The sequence below is a fragment of the Eurypyga helias genome, unplaced genomic scaffold, assembly GCF_000690775.1.
Source record: "Eurypyga helias isolate BGI_N326 unplaced genomic scaffold, ASM69077v1 scaffold561, whole genome shotgun sequence".
NCBI lineage: Eukaryota > Metazoa > Chordata > Aves > Eurypygiformes > Eurypygidae > Eurypyga > Eurypyga helias.
Window position 1 is genome coordinate 1 of NW_010231298.1, and position 21,307 is coordinate 21,307.

General features: G+C 42.4%; 1 protein-coding gene across 1 annotated transcript in view; it reads left to right on the top strand.

Moving 5' to 3' along the window:
• Positions 1-253: 253 nt before the first annotated feature.
• The window catches only part of LOC104516607 (solute carrier family 22 member 15-like), a gene marked incomplete at its 3' end in the record, with an annotated part of 26,675 nt that continues 5,621 nt past the window's right edge, over positions 254-21,307 (top strand). The window contains 7 exon segments of the mRNA XM_010160992.1: positions 254-405; positions 1,294-1,354; positions 14,109-14,321; positions 17,604-17,736; positions 18,082-18,246; positions 19,263-19,392; positions 21,143-21,307. The exon segment at positions 21,143-21,307 is cut by the window's right edge and continues 1 nt beyond it. Of these exon segments, the coding sequence (XP_010159294.1) occupies positions 254-405; positions 1,294-1,354; positions 14,109-14,321; positions 17,604-17,736; positions 18,082-18,246; positions 19,263-19,392; positions 21,143-21,307 (1,019 nt within the window).

Consider the following 21,307-nt stretch of genomic DNA (forward strand, 5'->3'; position numbering starts at 1 on the left):
GAAGAGAGCGGCTCCTGTCAGAGGCTCTGCTGGGAATGCTGCACAGCCTGGGGTTAATGGCCTAGGGTGGTGATTTCCGGGCTGCGCGGGGCTTGGTGGTGGCGGTGGAAGCGTATGGAAAGCCACAGGTGTGTGCAGGTACCTCTGTGTGTAGAAGCGCTCGTATAACCAGCGATGACTGCTTGTGGTACCATGTCCCTTGGCTTAGCTCCCCAAGCGTAGGGGCAGAGTCTCTGCAGTCGGCATTTGGACGATGCTCTACGTCTTGGGTCATCAGGTTTGCGTTCTGTGCGATGCAAAACTGCAACTCTTAAGTTTTGTGATAAAAATGGAGTCCAGAGTCACAGCGGACTGCTGTGACGCCATTCAGAGGCTGCGTGATGAAGCCATGTGCTCTGCAACCAGGTGTGTTGTCCTATTTCCAGCTTTTCATCGTCTCTGTGCCTGGGATGGGGAGGTGAGGATCATGTGCACCTTCACTCTCAGGCCTAGGCATAAGGTATAATTTGAGAAGTTTGGCTCACCTCATGTTAATGCTCCAAAAACGTAATTGTAGTGAGTTCAGCTAGGCTGACAGATGATGGATTACTACGCCCTGGAAGCTTACCAGCTGCAGGAGGAAAGAAAGGAACTTAATTGTCCTCCCCACTGCCGAGGATTTGTAGTAATCAGGAGCTTCCAGTCAGGAGCCGTGAGACTGAATGCCTTCTCCTGGCAGCTGCGGGACTGATGGAAGTACTGAGAAGCTTTATGAGATGCCCAGAGCAAATCCAGATGCCCAGTGCTGTCAGTTGGGAACTTTGTACTTGGTTGCGCAGCTATGATGATGCTGGACAGCAAAAGCTTTGTAGGTTTCTACTTCCTTGTGCTGTTTCTCTCCCCTCTTTTTAACTGATTTAGCTGATTAATTCTTTAAAATTAGACATTGTTTAGAACTTGTTCTACTGGCTGACCAGCTAGAAAATGTGTATGCTCACTGTGGATTAGGGATTAAGGAAGCAATTGTTATTTTTTCCTTCCAGTGCTCGTCATGTTGTGGAGCAAACTGCAAACATGACAAGTGCTCAGTGTTCTCAGAGTTTGAAGTAGTATGGGTCAGCTGTTCTGTAATGCCTTTGTCTTTTCTTTTTAATGACTTGCATTTCTTATGGGAGAAGTAAACAGAATGATCTTTACAAATCCCGGAACTAATTCAGTTCTAACTGAAGGAAAAAGCTAGCAGGTTTGCGCTTTTTTTTTTTGTTTTGTTTTTGTTTTCTTCTCGCATTATCTTTAATTCTTGAACTTTACCAGTGAGAATCATCCCCTGACTGATAGGTTTCCTTTGCTTCGGATCGTGGAGGTGCGGGAGTTTGTAAGGGATTTAGATGTGAGGCTTGTTGTCTTTCCATCTGTGAATAGATTTGGATTTATACAACTGGTTCCTGCTTGGGTGGTTGATTGCTTTCTGTGTTCCTTTTTTTGGTGCCAGGTTATGTAATGTGTGACTGGGTTGTGCAAGAGCAAGACTGAAAGTAGGTTTCATGACTGGTGGTAGTCTTCTGTCTGGTTTATCATCAGCCTTTGGAGGATGCACCCCAAGTGAAGTAAGGTATCCGGTGTGTGTGATGTAGATAACTGTGGGCTCCTTCAGTGGATTGGATGCTGCAGAATGAGAGCTTCCGTTGGTCTGTGTCACTGGCTCTGCCATGGGCCGATTATTCCATGCTATTGCTTGTTTCCCTGTCCACGTGCTCCCTCAGTTGGCTTGTAGTTTCACATTGGCCTATTGGTATAAAAATATTTCTAAATTCTGAAAGATAAGAATACCATGTGGGTGAAAGCTGGTTTTGGTTGTGTCAAGTCCCATCATCTTTGAAGTTAATATAGTGAGCTTAAACTCTCTGCTTTCCCTGCCCCATAAGAGTCCCAGCAGATGTTTTTTGCTTTGCTTTGTAGGCTTTTGTGCCTCTTCTTCACCTCTGCATGTTTCTGATCTCTTGAGTTTCATACTTGGTAAGTATTTTCCCTCATTGTAGTGGTTTTCTTCTCATATAAATTTCTACAATAAACTACTACTACCATGTAACCTTACTGATACGCCAGCGTATCTCATTACATAGTTTAGCCTGCCAAACTTCTTTGAGGCAAATGGTACCAAACACTTGTGGGATAGACTGATGATGGGAATATAAGGCTGGATCAATCTTCTGTTTCTAGTGTATCTTTAAGAGACCAAGAGCGGAATAAAGGGAGCCGATAACTCTTACAATGCTTATTTACTTTGAACTAAAAGCAATTGCTTGGCACCTACTGATTACTAGAAAGGTACTCACTGCCTTTTGAAGAAATTATATCCAAGCATAATTAAAGAACAGAGTCCTTTGGTGTTTGTTAGACAGACTCTCACATCTTGATCAGATGCTAGAGAGCGTACAAGCATATTAAGGAAAAAAAAAAGGTTTATTGTTGTCTTGTGACTCGACACATGGTTGAAAGAGGTTAGCCTTTGCCAGTGAATGTGAGCTACACACAGGCTTTCCCAAGCCCAGGCTAGACCTGCAGAAATCTCAGAATGGAGGTGTGTTGCTATTACATCTCTATTAAAAGGCTTTTTAGAAGATTTTAGAGTTTCAAAGGGAGTTCTTGTTTACACAGCTGAAAAATGCTTTGCCTGAAGCTGGGTAATGTGCTTTGCAACAGTGTGGATAATTACCAAGGGTGGTGTTTCCCTCCATCTCAGGGACTTATTACTAACTGCAGGGAGTATTGCAGAACAGTTAATGTAGTAACATCAACTTTCTTGAATGTAGTTTGTTTTAAAGCAAAGGCATTCTTGATGCTGTAATGAGTGGTGCTGCTAACATCTCTTCATGTATGACTTCTGTCGTTAGGATATCCCCATGCAGAAAGCTGGCCTTTAATCAGCCCATCTGCACAAATGTTTTGAGGGAAAGCAGATTCTGGGACATGTGGCTTATGTAAGGCGGGTTCATCCCAAATCTTGAGAAATAATTCAAAAGTAGTGTCTGTCTTTTTGTCTGTCTTTGGATGGGATACAGATGCGATCCCATACATAGCCCTGTTTAACTCTGTTTCTTGGTGCTTCTTATCTACCCCCTGCACACATCCTGCCTCTCTGATGGCACGAGGCATCACTCCGTAGTTGTAATGGCAGGAATGAAATACTTCTCACTGAATCTTCTTTTGATACTTAGTTTGCTTGAGTCTATTGAGCTGTTCTTTGATCTAACCAGAATTCATTGTAAATCTCACAGCTTGCTCCCAGTCCTTGATGAGCTATACTATTAGGTCTTTATCTGAATAGAAAGTGCAAAACAAACCTGAAATGAACAATTTAAAGTGAAAGAAAGAGATGGGTATCACACAGATTGCATTACCACTGATAGTACGGGCTGCTGAAGGTGTTCCAGGGGCTTCATGACAGGAATGCTGTTTACCCAGTTACTTGCACTGTAACTTAGACATAGTTCAGCCTGTAAGTGTCTGTAAGGGATGTAAGCAAGGTGACAGACATCAAAAAGGTTTACAGAACTGCTGTGTAACCTTCCTTTGCTTTGATTACCCAACTAATTGGCTTTTTTCTTTATGCCTATGGGAGCAGTGAGAGTTTTACGTCCCCTGACTTCTTTTAAGAAAGCAGTTGCAGAATGTTTGACAAACATGTGCAGCCACTTACGCAGAGAGGTGGTTTCAAATGTGACATGAATACAAACATAAAAAGTAGGGGCCCAAATTTCTATTTCTTGAGGTAAGCTGCTTATTCTCATATTTTTCCATGCATTGTGTTTTACTTGGAGCATGCTTATACTAAAGGATGGTGTTGCTTTCCTTGTAGAAGTGATGTAGGCTGTTGGAGTAGTTGTATTGCTGAATATAATTCCTTGTTCTGGTAGAGCTTATTCCTGCTTGGGAAGAAAAATAAACTAGGTGGGCATACGTATGTGAACTAATCGCACACAAAGAGATGCTGCTACTCATTTAGCTAAGAATGTTTCTGCCTGAAAGCTGGTGGAGCTTCTGAGTGAAGACCAATCCTATCATTTGCTCCAATGGGGCAGGGGGAATCTTTTAAGGAAAAAAAAGGTAGTTCCTTGGTCACGTGTTATGCTGAGTTTCGGTGATGTAGATGCCAACCAAGACCCCTTTATCCTTTAGTGGCCTTCTGTAAACAAAACATAGCTGGCAGAAGAATCAGAAATAGAGTCAAGACCCGGTGTGGTCTGTCTTTCCTTAATGATTTCTTTCAGGTCCTTAACTGTTCCTTCAGAAAAACAATCACATATCTTTTGTGATATTATAACTTTAAAAACATGAATGCAGCTGATAGTTGCATTACGTTCTGCAGGAACTCTAGAAGAGCAGCGCTGAGTGGTGACGTGCTCCGTTAGTGGCAGGGTCCTTAGCTCTCAGATATAACACAGGAGTGTAAATTCTAATAACCACTGCCTTGCCCATTGATTTTAAATAGATAACTTGCCATCAGTTTTTTCCAAAACTAATCCTGTGTGGAGAGAGGAGTAATGAATACCTTATCAGCAGTCTGCATCTCCATCTTCCCTGATAATTATGTTGTGTCTTATGGATGTATTCTCGGCTGTATCCAGAGCAGTGTGGCCAGCAGGTTGAGGGAGGGGATTCTCCCCCTCTACTCTGCTCTTGTGAGACCCCACCTGGAGTGCTGCATCCAGCTGTGGAGCCTTCAACATCAGAAGGATATAGATGGGTTGGAACAAGTCCAGAGGAGGCCACGGAGATGCTCAGAGGGCTGGAGCCCCTCTGCTATGGGGACAGGCTGGAAGAGTTGGGCTTGTTCAGCTTGGAGAAGAGAAGGCTCCGGGGAGACCTTATAGCACCTTCCAGTGCCTGAAGGGGCTACAAGGGAGCTGGGGGGGGACTTTTTACAAGGGCCTGTAGTGACAGGACAAGGGGTAATGGGTTTAAACTGAAAGTGGGGAGGTTTAGATTGGAGATCAAAAAGTTATTCCCAGAGAGGGTGGTGAAGCACTAGCTGTGGGTGCCTCATCCCTGGAAGTCTCCAAGGCCAGGCTGGATGAGGCTTTGAGCAACCTGGTCTAGTGGAAGGTGTCCCTGCCCATGGCAGGGGGGTTGGAACTGGATGGTCTTTAAGGTCCCTTCCAACCTAAACCGTTCTGTGATTCTATGATGTCTCTCAGGATACAAAGTATTGGCCCTCTTGACCAGAAACGTAAAGCAAAGCTTGTGTTTGCTTCCTGTCTAAGATAACTGCATTCTGCAAAGATCATTGACCTTTCTCACAGATAGTAAATTTGCCATTGTTTTGTAGAACTTCCTTATTTTGTAATGTGGATTTGAATTTCATGTTTGAGAAAAAATCATAGAATCAATTAATTCAAACCAGTGCATCATCCGTACAGCTGAGCTTTAAATGTATGCTTGTATGCAGAGGGAAAGCACGGTCGGAACAAGCCTACGAGATGCCTGTTGAATGAGCTGCTGCGCAGACATTAACAGAGTTATTGCTGATGGAGAAGCAGACTTACTGAAGCCCACCAACAGAGGGAAGGAAGCAGATTTGTTCTGCCTATTTTAAAAAAAGTTTCATTTTTTGCCCCCTTTTTTTTTTTTTTTTAAAGTGAGGACTAGATGCTGTGTAAAGAGTGAAGTCGTGGGAAGGGACTCGCTCTGGGGCTCTCGGCTCCAGCAGTGCCTGAATGCCTTGCTTTTGCCATGTCTTTAACAACTGGGAAGTTGCCCAGGAGGCATTGTGTCAGTGGTGATTGGCATCCTTGTATGGAGCGTGGGTAAAACATATGGGGAGGTGTTTTCATGTTATTAACAACAAAGTTATTGCTACACAGAGTATTTCATGCTACAGGATGGTATTTGGGTTCGGTGGGTGCTGAAGCAATCCCATCTTCTGCTCTTAAGATGGCTTTCTGCCTGACCAACGCCGTTGAGGCAATCCATCTAGCCAGCCTGTCCTCAGAACACCTTCAGAAGATGAGCTGGGCAGTTAGCAGGCACAATTCCACTGCATAGCAAAGACTGTGGATTAAAAATATTGGTATTATGACACATTATCTCCCTTTCCTTCTTCCCTGCCCATGTGTACACATTGTCTGTAATTTCCTATGTTTTGTAGGCAATAAATTACCTGTAGTTTTCCACTAGCGAGCCACATCATCAGGGCTCTCCTCACCAACACCTCCTCTGTTTTCGACTCTCATTTCCTCTTCTCTCAGGTGATAGAACTGGTACCTGCATAATGGAAACCGCTACTCTGAGTTCACACTTGCACATGATTGTTGCTCTCTATTTCTGACCCAAATACAGTTTTGTGCCCTGAAATGCCTTTTTTTTTTTTTTTTTAAGAAAACCAGAACAACTTGAATAGTTAATATAACTTCTTCTATTAATAGGTAGTGCAGTGCTTCATGTGCATTGCTTGCAGTAAGGAAAACCTCTGCCTGCTTTTTGCAAGTACCATCCCGGTGGGACCGGAGTCCCTCTGGAGCAATAGCATCTGCTTTCTAGGTCTTGTCTGTTTACAGCATGATCTCTGACTAGGTTTGGGACTTCACTGGGTTAAACGTTGCACTTGTGTTCACTTGGTTCCTGGAACTTTAAGAAGTAATTCAGGGACTTCTGAGGCCTGTAGGCTGTAAGTTGGAAATCACTGGTTTAGCAAGTTGCATCAAAAAATTGGGAAAACCCCATGTTCTTTCAGTTCTGGAGCATCGTGTTGCTCTGAAATAGAAGTAAACCAAGACTTTACTTAATAAAACAAAACCAAACACAAAACAAACAAACAACAAAACCCCACACCAACACAAATAGATCCAATTGCTTGTCCTCGGGCAAATAAATAAATGAGTGAAAGCAGCTTGTATGAATGTCAGCAACGTCTTTTAGCCGGGACACTTAAACAGCAGAAACTTCAGAAGTAGCGTATGCTTTTATTGCCTCTTTACCAAGGTAAATGCCTTAGTCATTTGGTAGCGAGGAAGTCCAGGCACAGCCGGGAATGTGCTCTTCCCACAGTCTTAGCAAGAGCTGCCTCGGTGGGACTGAGGTGCTCACCCAGTATCCTCAGGCAGTGTCCCAAACTGGCGTGCTAAGGTGCCAACTTCCCTCTCTTGTCATACTGGCTGTGACAGCCGAAGCTTCTCCGTTCCAGGTCTCTCACAAGTTGAAGGTTGGAAGCTTTGCAGAGAAAAAGGGACACAGATGAAATGCAGACGGAAGAATGATCACGCTTGTGGAAGGAGGACTAAGCTCTGCCTGATGCTTGCAGCCCACCATTCCTGCGCTGGTTTTTCACCAGCCGTTGCTGACATTTTCTTCATGTTACCCTGTAATGCCATGGGAACGGTTCAATCCTGGGCTGGTGTGTAGTATGTTCATAAACTGGAGTAGGAACTTTGGGCACTTTTGGGCTTTGTTCTCCTACAAGTCCTTCTTTATGTAAAGAAGAGCAGAGTGGCACTGCTGGTGAGGTACTGTTGAAACTATAGCTGGTGTTCGACTGAGGAGTCTGGGCACTTGACTGCACATTAATGGAACTTCTTGAGTGTTCCTGTTCAAGCAGAGGTAGTATTTATAGTGTTTTTTTTCCTAATTTTGGTGCTTTTGTTTTTAAAGGCAGAAAAATAATACTTCCAACTTCCATATTCATGTTCAGAGGCCTGTCAGCCTCTGATGTGAGCCTGACTTTGTTTCCCTTGCTCAGGGTGATCCAGTTGTAGCAGCGGTCAGTCCCGGCCCTTTGAGATGTGGTATGTGCGTCCACGCTAGATAAGTATGTTTGCCTTTCCTAAGTGTTGTTGCATGTAGTCCAGGATACTACAAAAATGCAAATACTTTAGGCTGTGGTGCCTGAAGCAGTTCTGGGCTCAAATTTGCAGTCAGCTGCTGTGCTAACTCTTTATACATATAGTAAAACTTCTGTTAATTCTGGTCACTGAACTTGATGGTACAGCAAGTCTGTGAGGTTTTTCAGGGTACTGTACTTTGTAACATGCCAGAAGCATTGTAGCACCTGCTTCTACATTCTCTAGCAAATTCCAGGTCTCCCTAGTATAATGTGCATTGCCTGTACCTTCTGTGTGATTGTGAAGGGGGGAAAAAAAAAAGCGTTTATGGAAATTTTTAATGTTTCTGTGGTTAGGTAGCACACTAGGTGTTAGTTTATTCAACTGATCTACCACAGTAGAGGAATCCTATTGAGCTCTTTCAATCCTGTAAGTTGTTTCATCTGTCCCAGGGCAAACAATATAGGTAATTGTCTTGCAAGATTTTGCTTCAGTACAAGACTGACAGGTGACTTCTTAACAGCAAACTCTTATTTATAGCACTGTGGAGAAGTCTGACTTCTTAACAGCAAACTCATTGTCTTATTTATAGCACTGTGGAGAAGTCCATCTTGCAGGAAGTAATAGCATCCTGTCTCTAGGTGGTGAGTTTTCTTATGTGTTTATTCTGGTGGTGGAAGAGGTCGAAGAATCTAATGGTATCGGCACAGTTTAATTAAGTGTGCATATTCAGAGTTAAATTCACTCATGTGATCTTGGGAAGGATATTGTTTTGTTCTTGGAGAACCCGTTGTGGAACTTTGTTTTGACTCTCCTTTGTCACCATCTGCATTCCACCCTCTGCCATCCAGGTATAGGCAGACACTGACACCCTCTGTCTTGGGTTCATTGACAAGAACTGAGAAATCTCAAATGGTGTCAATTTACCTAGAAATATTTGGCCTCTAGGATGGCAACAATGGTGGTGTTTGCGCGTGGGACTCAAGTGCTGGCCTGTGCTGAGGGGAAGTGCAGCAGACTTGTATGTGCATGTGCTGCTGAGTGGTGGCAGTCACCCGACTGATGGGCACGTGTGCTGTCTGGAAGCCTGAGCGGGAGGAGCACCAAACCTCTACCAATGCCATTGCCCACCAACATGATACTGAGCATGAAACAGAGTCGAGGTGCATGGTTTTGGATGCTTGGAACAGAGAAGAAAGGGAAGCTAAGGGGACTCCTTCCGTAAACCTGTAGGAAACGAGGCTCTGCGAGATGTGGTTTGCTGCAGAGCGTAGATGTCGACGTAGATATTAAAGAATTTCTAGAATAAAGTTATGTAGGGGTTTGGATAGACTTTGGATTTTTTTTCCTGTGGATTCTGGAGGCCTACATTTTAAGGTTGAAAAACTCTAAATGGGGTAGGTTTTCTCAGTTTCTACATAAACACTAAATTCTTTCAAAATCATAGGATCATAGAGGGGTTGGGAGGAACCTTAGAGATCATCCAGTTCCAACCCCCTGCCATGGGCAGGGACACCTTCCACTAGACCAGGTTGCTCCAAGCTTCATCCAGCCTGGCCTTGGACACTTCCAGGGATGGGGCATCCACAGCTTCTCTGGGCAAAAATGTGTTGACTTCTGTCCTTGTCACAGGTAATACTCAACCGTGGTGTTCTTCATGGGGAATGTTTCCTGTCAGAGCGGGGTTCGGGTTGTTCTGTGTTTGAGAGGTTACATGGTGTTCTTCTGCATATGGTGATTCCTTGCTTTGTAAGTACACCAGCCTTTCCTTCTGTCTTACGGCGTTCTCTCTCTCACTGTGCTTCCAAGAGGGGAAGCATATTTTGGTAGAAGAGTGTGTGGTCAGCAGCAGATAATTCTGCAGCAGGAAGAGATTTTATGGCATTTCTGTGGAGTTTTTGAGAAGAAAAAAATCATGTCAACTTAAAGGCAAATCACCTTTTCAAAATAACTTGGAGCAGATGAGATCGTAGAGTCACAGAATGGTTTGGGTTGGACGGGACCTTAAAGATTATCCATCCAGTTCCAACCTCCCTGCCATGGGGAAAGACTCCAGACCTTCAGGAATAAGGTGGCCCTACAGCTTTTCAGCTGCCTGACATGGGTTCAGGAGAAACGACTGTCCCTTCCTTCATCATAGGCTTCTACAGAGCAAGGTTATTCCTTGTTCTTCCTTAACTTCTATCTTTCCTGAAGGTGCAGTTTTAATGTTTCTGGATCTGAAAGGTCAGCAGTGAGTGGCTTACTCATTGCTTTGTTCAGCAGTGAATGCTTCAGCTGATACTAGGCTGGAATGACCAGGCTGGTTGTGCATTGCTGATGAGCTGATTAAAAAGGCTGAAAGCACTTCTTAGTAGAATTTAAGTCTTGCCTTTGTTTTTCATTTGTGCTTCATAATAGGTAAATTATGAGGGCTAAAAGAGCTTCTTAATTTATTTTTGTATGTGTTTTTGTGCTACACAAATGAAACTATTTAAGGTAATTTAAAAAACTTAAATAATAAGACACCCCACCTCCCTCCACTCCCCCCCTTTGCTGGTCTTATTAGAGATTCTGTAGTTTTCTTGGAAGTAATTTATTATGAAAATGAACACCAAGACAGCTGGTCAACACTATTCAGGCACTTATATTAGTTTCAAAATGTTAATTTTGGTTAATTTAAAAACATGTTAATGAAATAACTATAAATGGCTAACTAAAATTCCTTATGCTTAGTGGAGAAAGTTTACAGGTTTTTTAAGGTGTTGCCTTTTAATGAATCTACATACACCCTAGACTTCTAATGTAGACAGACAATACAGTTTTAACCTACAGGGAATATAAACAGGAGAAACTTAAACCGTACTAACAAAGCTCTCAGCATTTCATCAACAGTGACTGAGCTGCTGCCTTCTCCCCTTCTGCCGGGTGTTCATCTTGGTTAATACAGATCAGTGCAGGGAATTCGGTAGGGCACTTCTAACATCCGCACAGAGCCAGTGAAGATGGTTTGTGAATAGAAGATACGCATGAAATGATATAAATTTCACTTGATTTCTGTTACAGATCAAATGAAAAATGAGGCGCTTTGTTTGCCACAGTGCATATCATGTAGCCACTTATACCCCTTATAAAGTTGCTATACAATCTCTCTATTTGATTTTATAGTGTTCTATATTGCTCACCAATCTGTACAACTGTGTTACTGCTGAGTGCAAGCATTTAGAATTCTTATGGGAGGAATCTACAGATTCATTAAAAAACTCTTGCCTTTTATTTGAATGATAAAAACTGTATTTTGAATTCAAGTTTAGAGTTTGCTTCATCATGTTTTTAGGACCACTTCTGGCCTTCAGAATTGTAAATTAATTTGGGGGGGAGCGTGTCTTGTGGGTTTTGTTTTTGCAATGGAATGAAGAGGGTTTACTATCCCTGTTACCCCAAGTACAAGGCAGATGAGCACTATGAGAGAGTCTTGTGTCAGCAGTGCCTCCAGTGAGCTTGAATATAGAACAATACTATTTGATAACATCAAAGCATATCTCCATCTTTGTATGTTTTTGTGATTCAACAGATCAGTTGAAACGGTTTCTGTCTTTATCATCCTTGCTTGCTGCAGCACCAGGATGATTAAGGATGCATTTTTAAATTGAAAAAAGTATCTGTAGTGTTTCTTTGTGTGCCTGCAATCACTTATTTTTTGATTTAGGTTTCTGTAGCTGGGGTGAGTTTCACCTAGAGCAAAAATGAGAAGTGTTATGCTGGCTTTCTCTAAACCGAATGCCTTGAGGATTTCATTTCCTGAACTACTTCAAAAATATGTTTATTATTTCACAAGACAAAAGCAAGGATGTTATCACTTAGTCCTGACACGGAATTGTCTGAGCGAGTCAGAGTACAGGGATGCACTGCAGATCATGACCTGTAATTCTCATTTCTCAGTAATTTCAAACTGTTCTTGAGTACCGTATCCACACATCCCTAGCAACGTGGCCACTCAGCTTTTTAACACTTCTCTCCCTGTAATCTTAGTCCTTGCCTTCTTTCCCAGATGGGGTCTTTTACTCTTCATGGTAGTCTAGATAGTTGTTCTTCAGCTTAAATAATAACACAGTTAACAGAATGTGTTTTTTCTTCCAAATTCCTTTCGATATTCAGTAATCTTATATTAAAAATGGAAAGAGAATTATTTAAAAAAATATATTTATTTACCTCCTTCCAGTCCAGTAGCAGTTTATCTTGTGGAATGCAAATTCTCCTTTGGATCTGGGTCTAACTCCGACTGCTCAGCTGTAGTACAGAACAGAATAGCATTACCTGGTGTTACTTGCACCAGAATTCAGAGGCCCTCAGACTTGTTTTTTTTTGGTGCCTATCTCTGGTCTTCCCAGTTTTGAGAATTATTTGTATAGCAGCCTTCTGAGAGAACATACTTCCTGAGGGTATGTTATTCCCAAGAACATAAGGAGGAGATGCTGGGAGCATAGCAAGGACCGTATTCAGGAGATGGCTGAAGTGGGGTTTGAGAAATGGAGTGGCATGGCTGAGGGTGTGTTTTTTTTAATTTATTATTATTTTTATAGAGGAAGTAGTAGGCAGGAGAAGCAACAGGATCTTTTTGTTTGTTTTGTCAGGAACTTCTGTGCTGAGTTACTGCTCCTCAGTGAGGGCTTGAGACAAGAGGCAGTTTTATTTGGAGAGTGTGGGTGTGTGTTTGTGTTGTTACCAGCAACTCCTTTTGTCTCTCAGAAGACTGTATCATATCTTCTGTAGCAGAACTCATGGCACTTATGTGTTCAAACAGATCTAAAAACACTGGGTTGTAAGAAGCAGTTCTAATGCAGACTGTTAAAGCAGTGGTCTGTGAATGTTCTGAGCAAGCATCGGTGACCCAGGTCCAGACAAGGCTTGAAAGGTATGTTCCCAGCAGGCTGTTTATTTTTTCCTAAACAAAGCCAGCTGTTAATCACTGTGTTTAGGCCTTGTGTCTCTGTATAAATGGGTAGATATGTAAGAAATGCATATGTATGTTCACATGTGTGCCTCTGTCTCTCTTTTTTTAAGAGTAAAACAGGTTGATGGAAGATTAAAAAGCTGGGAAAGACTAGATATGAAACAGTGAGGAAATTATTCCAAATATCAAATTAGAGGAATGAACAAGGGTGAAAGGAGAGTGTATAACAGAGTAATATACTTGCTTTAAAGAATGGTTTTATTTTGTGTCCTTATTACTACTAACACTTTTTCATGCGTCCAGGAGGTGTACTTGTGTTTCAGTTTAGGCCCAGCCAGCAGCTGAGCACCACGGAGCCGCTCACTCACTCACTCACCTAGCGAGATGAGGTGGAGAAAGCATCAGGAAAGGCTGGTGGGTCGGGACAAGAACAGGGAGGGATCACTCACTAGTTACGGTCGTGGGCAAAACAGACTCGACTTGGGGAGGAAAAAATCAATGTAATTTGTTATCAATAAAATCAGGATAATGAGAGATAAACCCAGATCCTAAAAACCCCTTCCCCCCACCTGTCCCTTCTGCCCACGCTCAGCTCTGCTCCCCATTTCTCTACCTCCTCCCCCCAGCAGCACAGGGGACAGGGAATGGGGGTTGTGGTCAGTCCATCACACGCTGTCTCTGCCGCTCATTCCTCCTCAGGGGAGGATCCTCACACCCTGCCCCTGCTCCAGCGTGGGGTCCCTCCCATGGGAGACAGTCCTCCTCCAACTTCTCCCACATGAGCCCTTCCCAGGGGCTGCAGTTCTTCACCAACTGCTCCGGCGTGGGTCCCTTCCGTGGGGTGCCATCCTTCAGGCCTCCCCAGGCTGCAGGCTAGCTTCCCATGGAATCAGGGACTCCTTTGGGTGCATCCCCCTGTTCTGGTGTGGGGTCCTCCCCAGGCTGCAGGGGGGCCTCTGTTAATCACAGAGACACCAGTTGGCTTGGCCGTGGCCAGAGGTGGGTCCAGTTTTGGAGCTGGGGAAGCATCCAGCAGCTTCTCTCAGGAGCCCCCCTGTAGCCCTTCCCCGCTACCAAAATCCCCATCACACAAACCCAACACAACTTGCTACGTGTGGGAGCTGGGAGCCTCTGGCTGAGGGAAGGATGTCAGGAGGGGAACTTCTTTTTTCTCAAATAATCAACAGATAAAACATGTGAGAACCACCGTGTTGACGTTGTAGTTCTTCAGAGTGTGATATTTGGTAGACGGGGCTATACGTGGCATCTAGTAGTGGTAGAAGGTGAATATAAAATAGGAATTTTTTTTTTAATACTGATTTAATACATTCCTTGGATGTATGCTTAGCTGCTTTGATGGCTTTTGTCTTTCTTGCCAGCTCTATGTGGCCACTGAAGCCATCCTCATTGCATTGGTGGGTGCAACTCCTCCTTACCACTGGGATCTCCAGGAGCTCTCAGCTAATCAGAGCCATAGCAACCAGTCAGCGAGTGAGCAGAGAGCTTTTGGGGAATGGCTGCTGACCGCCAACAGCAGCGAGTTGCATAAGCACGTACACTTTGGTGGCAGCTTCACGTCTATAGTCTCTGAGGTAAGTCTGAGGTAAGCCCCCTGTGTGATGAGTAAATCTTACTGGGACTGTTGTAGAGGTCTGGTTGTACTGCTTCATTCTTCCATGCTAATGCACGTTTGGATTAGCAGGTGCTACCTCCAGGTACAGGTAATCTATTAATGGCTACTGGCTATACAAGGAGCTTTATTTTCGCTATGCAGATCTTGTGGGAAACTTTGGAGCAGAATTTTAGTAGTTTTCCACGTGGAAGTTATGTATTGGATACCATAGCCTCGTTCTACAATTGAGCTGGAATCATGTCATTCATTGTGCTCGTGTACTCAAAAACACTTTATATACCCTGAGCCCTTCCTGGTCACCTCCTGTGGTTCCCTTGCTAGGGTCAGATGCATGTAGTGTACCCACCATGCAAGTAGCTAGCAGTGGAGGAACTGGAGAGGAGGTAGCTTCTGCAGTCTGCAACTCCAGGTACGAGGTAAGGCGTGGGCAGTGAGGGTGGACAAAGCAAACTCCCCCATTCTATCCCAAAACAAGCTTTAGCTTTATTAGTGTGGCCGCTGTGTTTTGTGTCTTCTTTCTTGGTTTAGCCACAGTCCCTACAGAAATGACTGCAGACTCTGCACTGATGTGTGCAACACCTGCCCTTCCCGGGGCCTTCAGTATCTCTTAATGTCAAATTGTGCTGTGCGAGAGCCTTGTCCGAGTGCATCTGTCCCTAATGACAGATGATCGGACGAGGGGGAATGGACTCAAGCTGCGCCAGGGGAGGTTTAGATTGGATGTAAGGAAGAAGTTCTTCACTGAAGGGGTTATCTCACACTGGAATAGGCTGCCCAGGGAGGTGGTGGAGTCACCATCCCTGGATGTGTTTAAGAGACGGGTGGATGAGGTGCTGAGAGATATGGTTTAGTGGTGGACAGATACGGTTGGACTGGATGATCTCTAAGGTCTTTTCCAACCTAGTGTTTCTATGATTCTATGATTCTATTACAAGACCTGAATTTAGAGCTGTACATTTGAGTCAAGTGTAGTACCACTTGATAATTCATGGCTTTTGTCCAGAGACATTAATGCTATCTGAATTAGTTCTGCAAAGCACTTCGTTCGTTATGAACATATTAATGAAAATTGCCAGCTTTAGAGTAGTACCAAGCAGTTGTGTACAATAGGCATTGCTTATTCTGGTAGTAAAGAGGATATGAGTACTTATGCCACTATTTACATTGAAATCCTAAAGGGCAGTAGACTTTTTAAGCATTATTTAAAGCTCAGTAAGGTTTTCAGACTTTCTGTGGGCTCTTTCATGTTTTAATTCATCCAAGAATCTTTTATTCTCTTAAACTTGACCAGCCAGACATGTTTGTCAGGCCTAGCAATGTTTTAGGACACACGTTTTATAAACTTTCTTTACATTGCAACATTTTAGTTGCATAGTAAGAAATGTAGGTGAAGAACAGCGTTTACTTGAGAAAGACACACAAAAAAATCCCAAGGCAATTTGTGTAGATTCTGCTTTGAAGTTCTTTAACATACACAGGTCTTTGTTGAGGAGCATCTTGTTGCCTCTCCTGTTTCCCACTGCTGAAATACAGCTTTTCAAAAACTGTTAGCTGAATGTGGTATATTTGGAAGCTGAGTTATTGCTAATACAAAGATTTTAGTGAGGCTGCACTTATTTGGGGGATATCGCTATCTAATTTTATTAGTGATGTGTAAAGAAGCTTTTTCAACCTTTGATGAGGATGTTTTTAATGCTTATCTTGTGGCATCTGTTACTAATAACGTGGCCATTGCAAATTTACACCGAAGAATATTCTGATGTAAAAAGCTTGATTCATTAATATCAAGCATATGTGTGTAACACGCTTTACATAGAGGAGAAAAGCCTTGAGCCCTTTAAAGGGCGGCTTAGCTGTTGAGATTAATTTGCAGGAGAAATTTTGCTTCACAACCAAATTATCCCTTAATCCCTGAATGATTCAGAAAGCATCTCATGTCACTGAGTTTCAGTGCTGGCAGCTTTTTAAATCTTTCTACCAGAAGTTAGGGCATGAGTCCTGTAGCTCTTATAAAACAAACTGACCATGTTATTTCAAGATTAATTTTTATCTTTTATGCTATTATTATACAAATATATTTTTCTGTGAATTGTTTTTAAATGCTGGAGAAGCTTCAGAAGCTGATCTGTGGTCACATGGTTAGTGTTAGAACTGAATTTGGTCAGTCTTGATGATAGGCACATTGCCTACTCTATCGGTAAACACCTCACCATTAAAGTGACAGTGCAAAATGAAGCATATACTGAGAGTAAGCCAGGTATTTTCTTGGAGCTTCTGAATGATTTTGTTTCATTAGCTCTGTAATCCTGGTGAGGTTTAATTGCATGGCACTGTTCTCACAGTGAGGTAGTTTATATCTGAGCTTTGAAATAATATAAGCTTTGCTAGGAAGGGTATCTAATGGGCTTTTGGTAGAGGAAGAGAAGATTAGTGTTATTGCAGGGACAATGACATAATCACCAGCTTACCAGCACAAGAAGAAAAGTTGAGTGTCACGAAAAGGACACATTATCTCAAGATGCAGGAGGAGTAGAAAAAGAAAAGAATGCAAGATGCAGAGTTTTTAGAATACAAAAGAAAATAACTTTTTAGCAGTGAGAATATGGCATATTTTCATTCTACAGTTCTCGTGGGGGGAAGAATTTCCTGGCAGGTTCAACCTGAGGCATAGCTCTAAGAATCAAACATAAGAAGATGAGGTTTGTATTTGGAATCGAGAAGAAATGGAAATGACACAAAGTAGACTGTAAAAAAGATGAGTATTTGTAATACCAGAAAACCTGTTTAATGCTACCCAAGAGTTTCTCAGTGACAAAACAGTTCATGAGGATTATCTTTGGGCATAACCTACAGTTTTAATTTTACGTAGTGTGCCTGCACACTGCAGTGATACATGTCAGGGCATAGTAGGACTGAGCCTATTTATGGTAATAGATTCATGCAAGAAAAGGCAATAAAAGGGGGAGTGGGACAATTGCAAAAACACACGTCCTTAGGGATCTGTCCATGATTTCAGAATCAAAGGCTGCACATGATCTGAGGGAATGTGTGATTGGTTAATACCACTTGGTGACTTTGAGAGACAGCAGTTATGTGTTGGTCACTGATGACTGAATGTGAGGCTTAGGAGACTTATGCAAAGGTTGCTCTTCCTTAAAATGTGTCATCCTTCTCCAGCTATTAGCAGTTTGTGAACTGCTTGGTTTCTGCTTAATTACAATTTTTTTTTCCCTCCACCCAGTGGTTTTTAATTGGCAACACATCGTACAAAGTCAGTGCCGCCAGTTCTTTTTACTTCAGTGGTGTGTTTGTTGGAGCAATCTCCTTTGGCCAGCTCTCAGACCGCTTCGGGAGGAAGAAAGTCTATCTCACAGGTAAGTGCTGCCACCTGACTAAACGAATGACGTGGAAGGGTTGCGTCTGGAGACAGGCAGTAGTTCTGAGTATGTGAAAAAGTTGTCTGCAGTGAATGGAATTTGAAGTTTTAGTACTACAAATATATATATGTATCAGAAACCACTTCGTGTCCCTTCTTTTATGATACTGACTTTAGGTACTTAAATTTCTGCCCATACCTGTGGTATGTAGCAGTGTGGTGTATTTGTTGATTGTGATTACTTAGGACGGATGCCCCTGAACGTCAACTAAAGATATGGATAAAAGCTTCCAGTTCTCATTAGGTACTCTACTGAAATGGAACCTTTTGCCTTGTTTTCCAGGTTTTGCCCTTGACATCTTGTTTGCCATTGCAAATGGCTTCTCCCCCTCGTATGAATTCTTTGCCATCTCTCGCTTCTTGGTAGGGATGATGAATGGTGGCATGTCCCTGGTGGCCTTTGTTCTGCTGAATGAGTGCGTGGGTACTGCCTACTGGGCATTAGCAGGTAAGGTTTGAGTGTCAGTGCCATTATGGTGAGAAATTATAGGTTTTAGTCTCGCACGCCAAAGCTAACACCACTGCAGTTATGAATTTAACTCTGCTTGAGGATCGGTGTGACCTCAATCTGAGCCCGGCTTTGTTTAATGTGAACCTTAGGGTGAACCTTAGGCACAGTCAATGACTTCGGGCCATTCGGATTTCTGCATCACTTGGTTGGTAGAGGTCCAGTTAAAACATCCCCTGTGAATGTTACACAGCTAAATCCTCATCCAGGGTTTGTGGTAACTTGAGTTCCGTCCATCAGAATATTGGACGTTGCTAAACAGAGCATTTTGTTCCTATACTAAATATCAATTCTTTCATTCCTGGCACTTCTCAAAGAAATCAAAAGTGGTTTTATATAATGGAAAGATGAGACAACTATTGCTTCTATGTTTAAAAAAAAAAAAAAGTTGTCTCGTGTGGTACTCAGCTGTACAACTTAGAACAAAAGATACAGACACTGTTAAGTCGTCGCTGGTGCTGAAGCTGTCCTTCAGACGTGGTGCCGTTGTACCATTACTGCTCTGGGGCCTGACTTACCCAGCCTGTGACAAATGCCAGAGAATCGCTATGCTGAGACTGCTTTAAAACAGGATATCTTACAGATCACGGGAACTACAAACGCATACTATATATTCCTAAAAATACCGGTTTTCCAATGGTTGGTGGTATTTATTTTTGCACACAGAAAGCTGAAACATACTTTTGGAATTACAGGACTTAATTGATAAGGGGGCTTTGTTGGGTGAGGAGGTTGTAGAAGGATGCTTTTTGGACTTGTATTGATCTTTGTAATTAGGTATAAAATTTGTGCCCTGCATGGTTGAAGGACAGTGTTCTTTAGCTAAATAGTTGTGGTTTGGCCTGTATTGCTGAGTGAATTTTTCTTAATGAAGTGTTAGTTTCTGTGTGATCCCATGTGTTGACAGCTAATGTTCCTTAAAGAGTGATAACGTTTTTTTTTTAATTATATATTAGGTTCTATTGGCGGCTTGTTCTTTGCTGTGGGAATTGCCCAGTATGCTTTATTAGGCTACTTCATTCGTTCCTGGCGGACTCTGGCTGTTGTGGTGAACCTGGAAGGAACAGTTGTCTTTCTTCTATCTCTGTAAGTTATTTTTCAGACTGAGTTTCACCAAGACACATACCAAATATAAGAAAAGAAAACAACCCGCTTTCCCCCCGCGCCCTCCCAAACAAACCAAACAACTAAGTCAAGATGCTTTTCTAGGATGGTGTGAAATGGTGTAACTAAGGTGCTTCTCTCAACCTCTACCACCCCACGTGCTTTCTTTAAATAGCAGGGCTGTAGCACTTGAAGATGTAAGCGTACGCTGTATTGTATACGCCTTATTACTGTAGATGGGAACAGCCTCGAGTGGTGTAGAAGCACATCCTATTCTTTAACTGGTGTATGGAGATGATCTAACTGTTGTCTGGTACGCTAAAAAAACTTTATATAAACGTGTTAAAAGATACAGAAATGGTTTTGGGCTTATGTGGTAACGTGATGTTTCTCTTACAATTATCTGTACGCAGAAGAAATGGCATCAAAATTGATTGCACATACAGTCTTAAAAGTGACATGCAAAATAAAAAAAAGGCAGCTTCCTTTATTTTTTCAAATGTGATTAGGAAAGAATAGGAAGAAAGCTTTTTTATTAAGATAGTAGGAGGTTTTTTTTGTGGACTCCAGCTCTGGACGCTTTATGATGTGGTGTCTCTTCTTTTCTTACATACTTCCTGACAGCAAAATGTCAGTAACTGAAAGAAGAAACTAACTTTAGGTGGTGTTTAAAGTTTTAGGGTTTTTTCCTTCCAACATCTATTTAACTTCACTGACTAATTTTTTGAATAAAGCCCTTTGCTGAAGAGTAAACACACCCTTTCAAAGGAAGCATCACAACTCAGGGAAAGGTGTTGGAGGTTGTTGATGAGGTGAAAGGCAGAGATGACACTTCTGATACTGCAAACTTAAAGTGATGTTTGGGGCCTTTGGAGAAAAAAAAAAATTAACTTCCAGGTGGGTGTGTACAATTTTTTGAAGTGTCTTTTGCTTGAGACTTCAGAGCTGTGCTCGGAGGCCTGTCTTACTGTAAGAAAGAATTTTTAAATTCCAAATTTCACACTGCCTCCCTTGCACATAGCATTTTCTACAGAGTAATCTTTAAGCAATCAGATTTTTTTTTTTTTATCATGGCGTGGAAAACATGTTCATTTCTAAGCTCTTTTCTTTTTATAAAAGCACAGAATCACTTTCCTTTAAAATTAAAAGAAAAATGTCACTTCTGGTCAGAGGCTTAAAAAGCTTCTGGCAAAAGACTAAAGGTTAAATTAGTTTGGGGAATCTGAAAGTAATAGGAGAAGATTTGGTTTGTAGGCTGTGATGGACTGATACCCCTATAAAGTGGACAGTGCTCATGGGGACCAAGCGCCTGACTTTTGCACAGCCTCCGCCTTCCTGTCTACAGGAGAGAATTTGGGAAAAAGACAGAAAAAGAGGAACGGAAGACAACTAGTTAGTGTTACACAAACATCCTGTGGTTATTTGTAGTAATGTGGTGCCTCCCAAAGTCTTTAGTCTAAGACAAAGTCCTAATAATACTGTAATTTGTAGTATGGTGTGTGTACATATGCATATTCTCAATGTAATTTCTTGTTACCTAAATTACATACGATGTATTGTCCTTTAACTTTCAACGTGCTTTGTCTCTCTTTCAGTAAGTGAATTCTGTATCTGAAGGGTTGTTTGAAAAACTTTGTTTTACTGAAGTGTATTTTGGCCTTATTTCCCTAGACAAGTCCAGCCTCGTAGAAAAGAAAAGCCCTAAAGCTCTCTGTGCATGTGTGTGTTTCAGATTCATTCCAGAGTCTCCTCGCTGGCTGTACTCGCAAGGCCGACTGAATGAAGCAGAAGATGCCCTCTACCTCATTGCGAAGCGGAACCGCAAGCAGAAGTGCACTTTTTCATTAAAACTCCCAGCAGAGAGGAGCTCCAGAGAGACTGGCAGCTTCTTGGATCT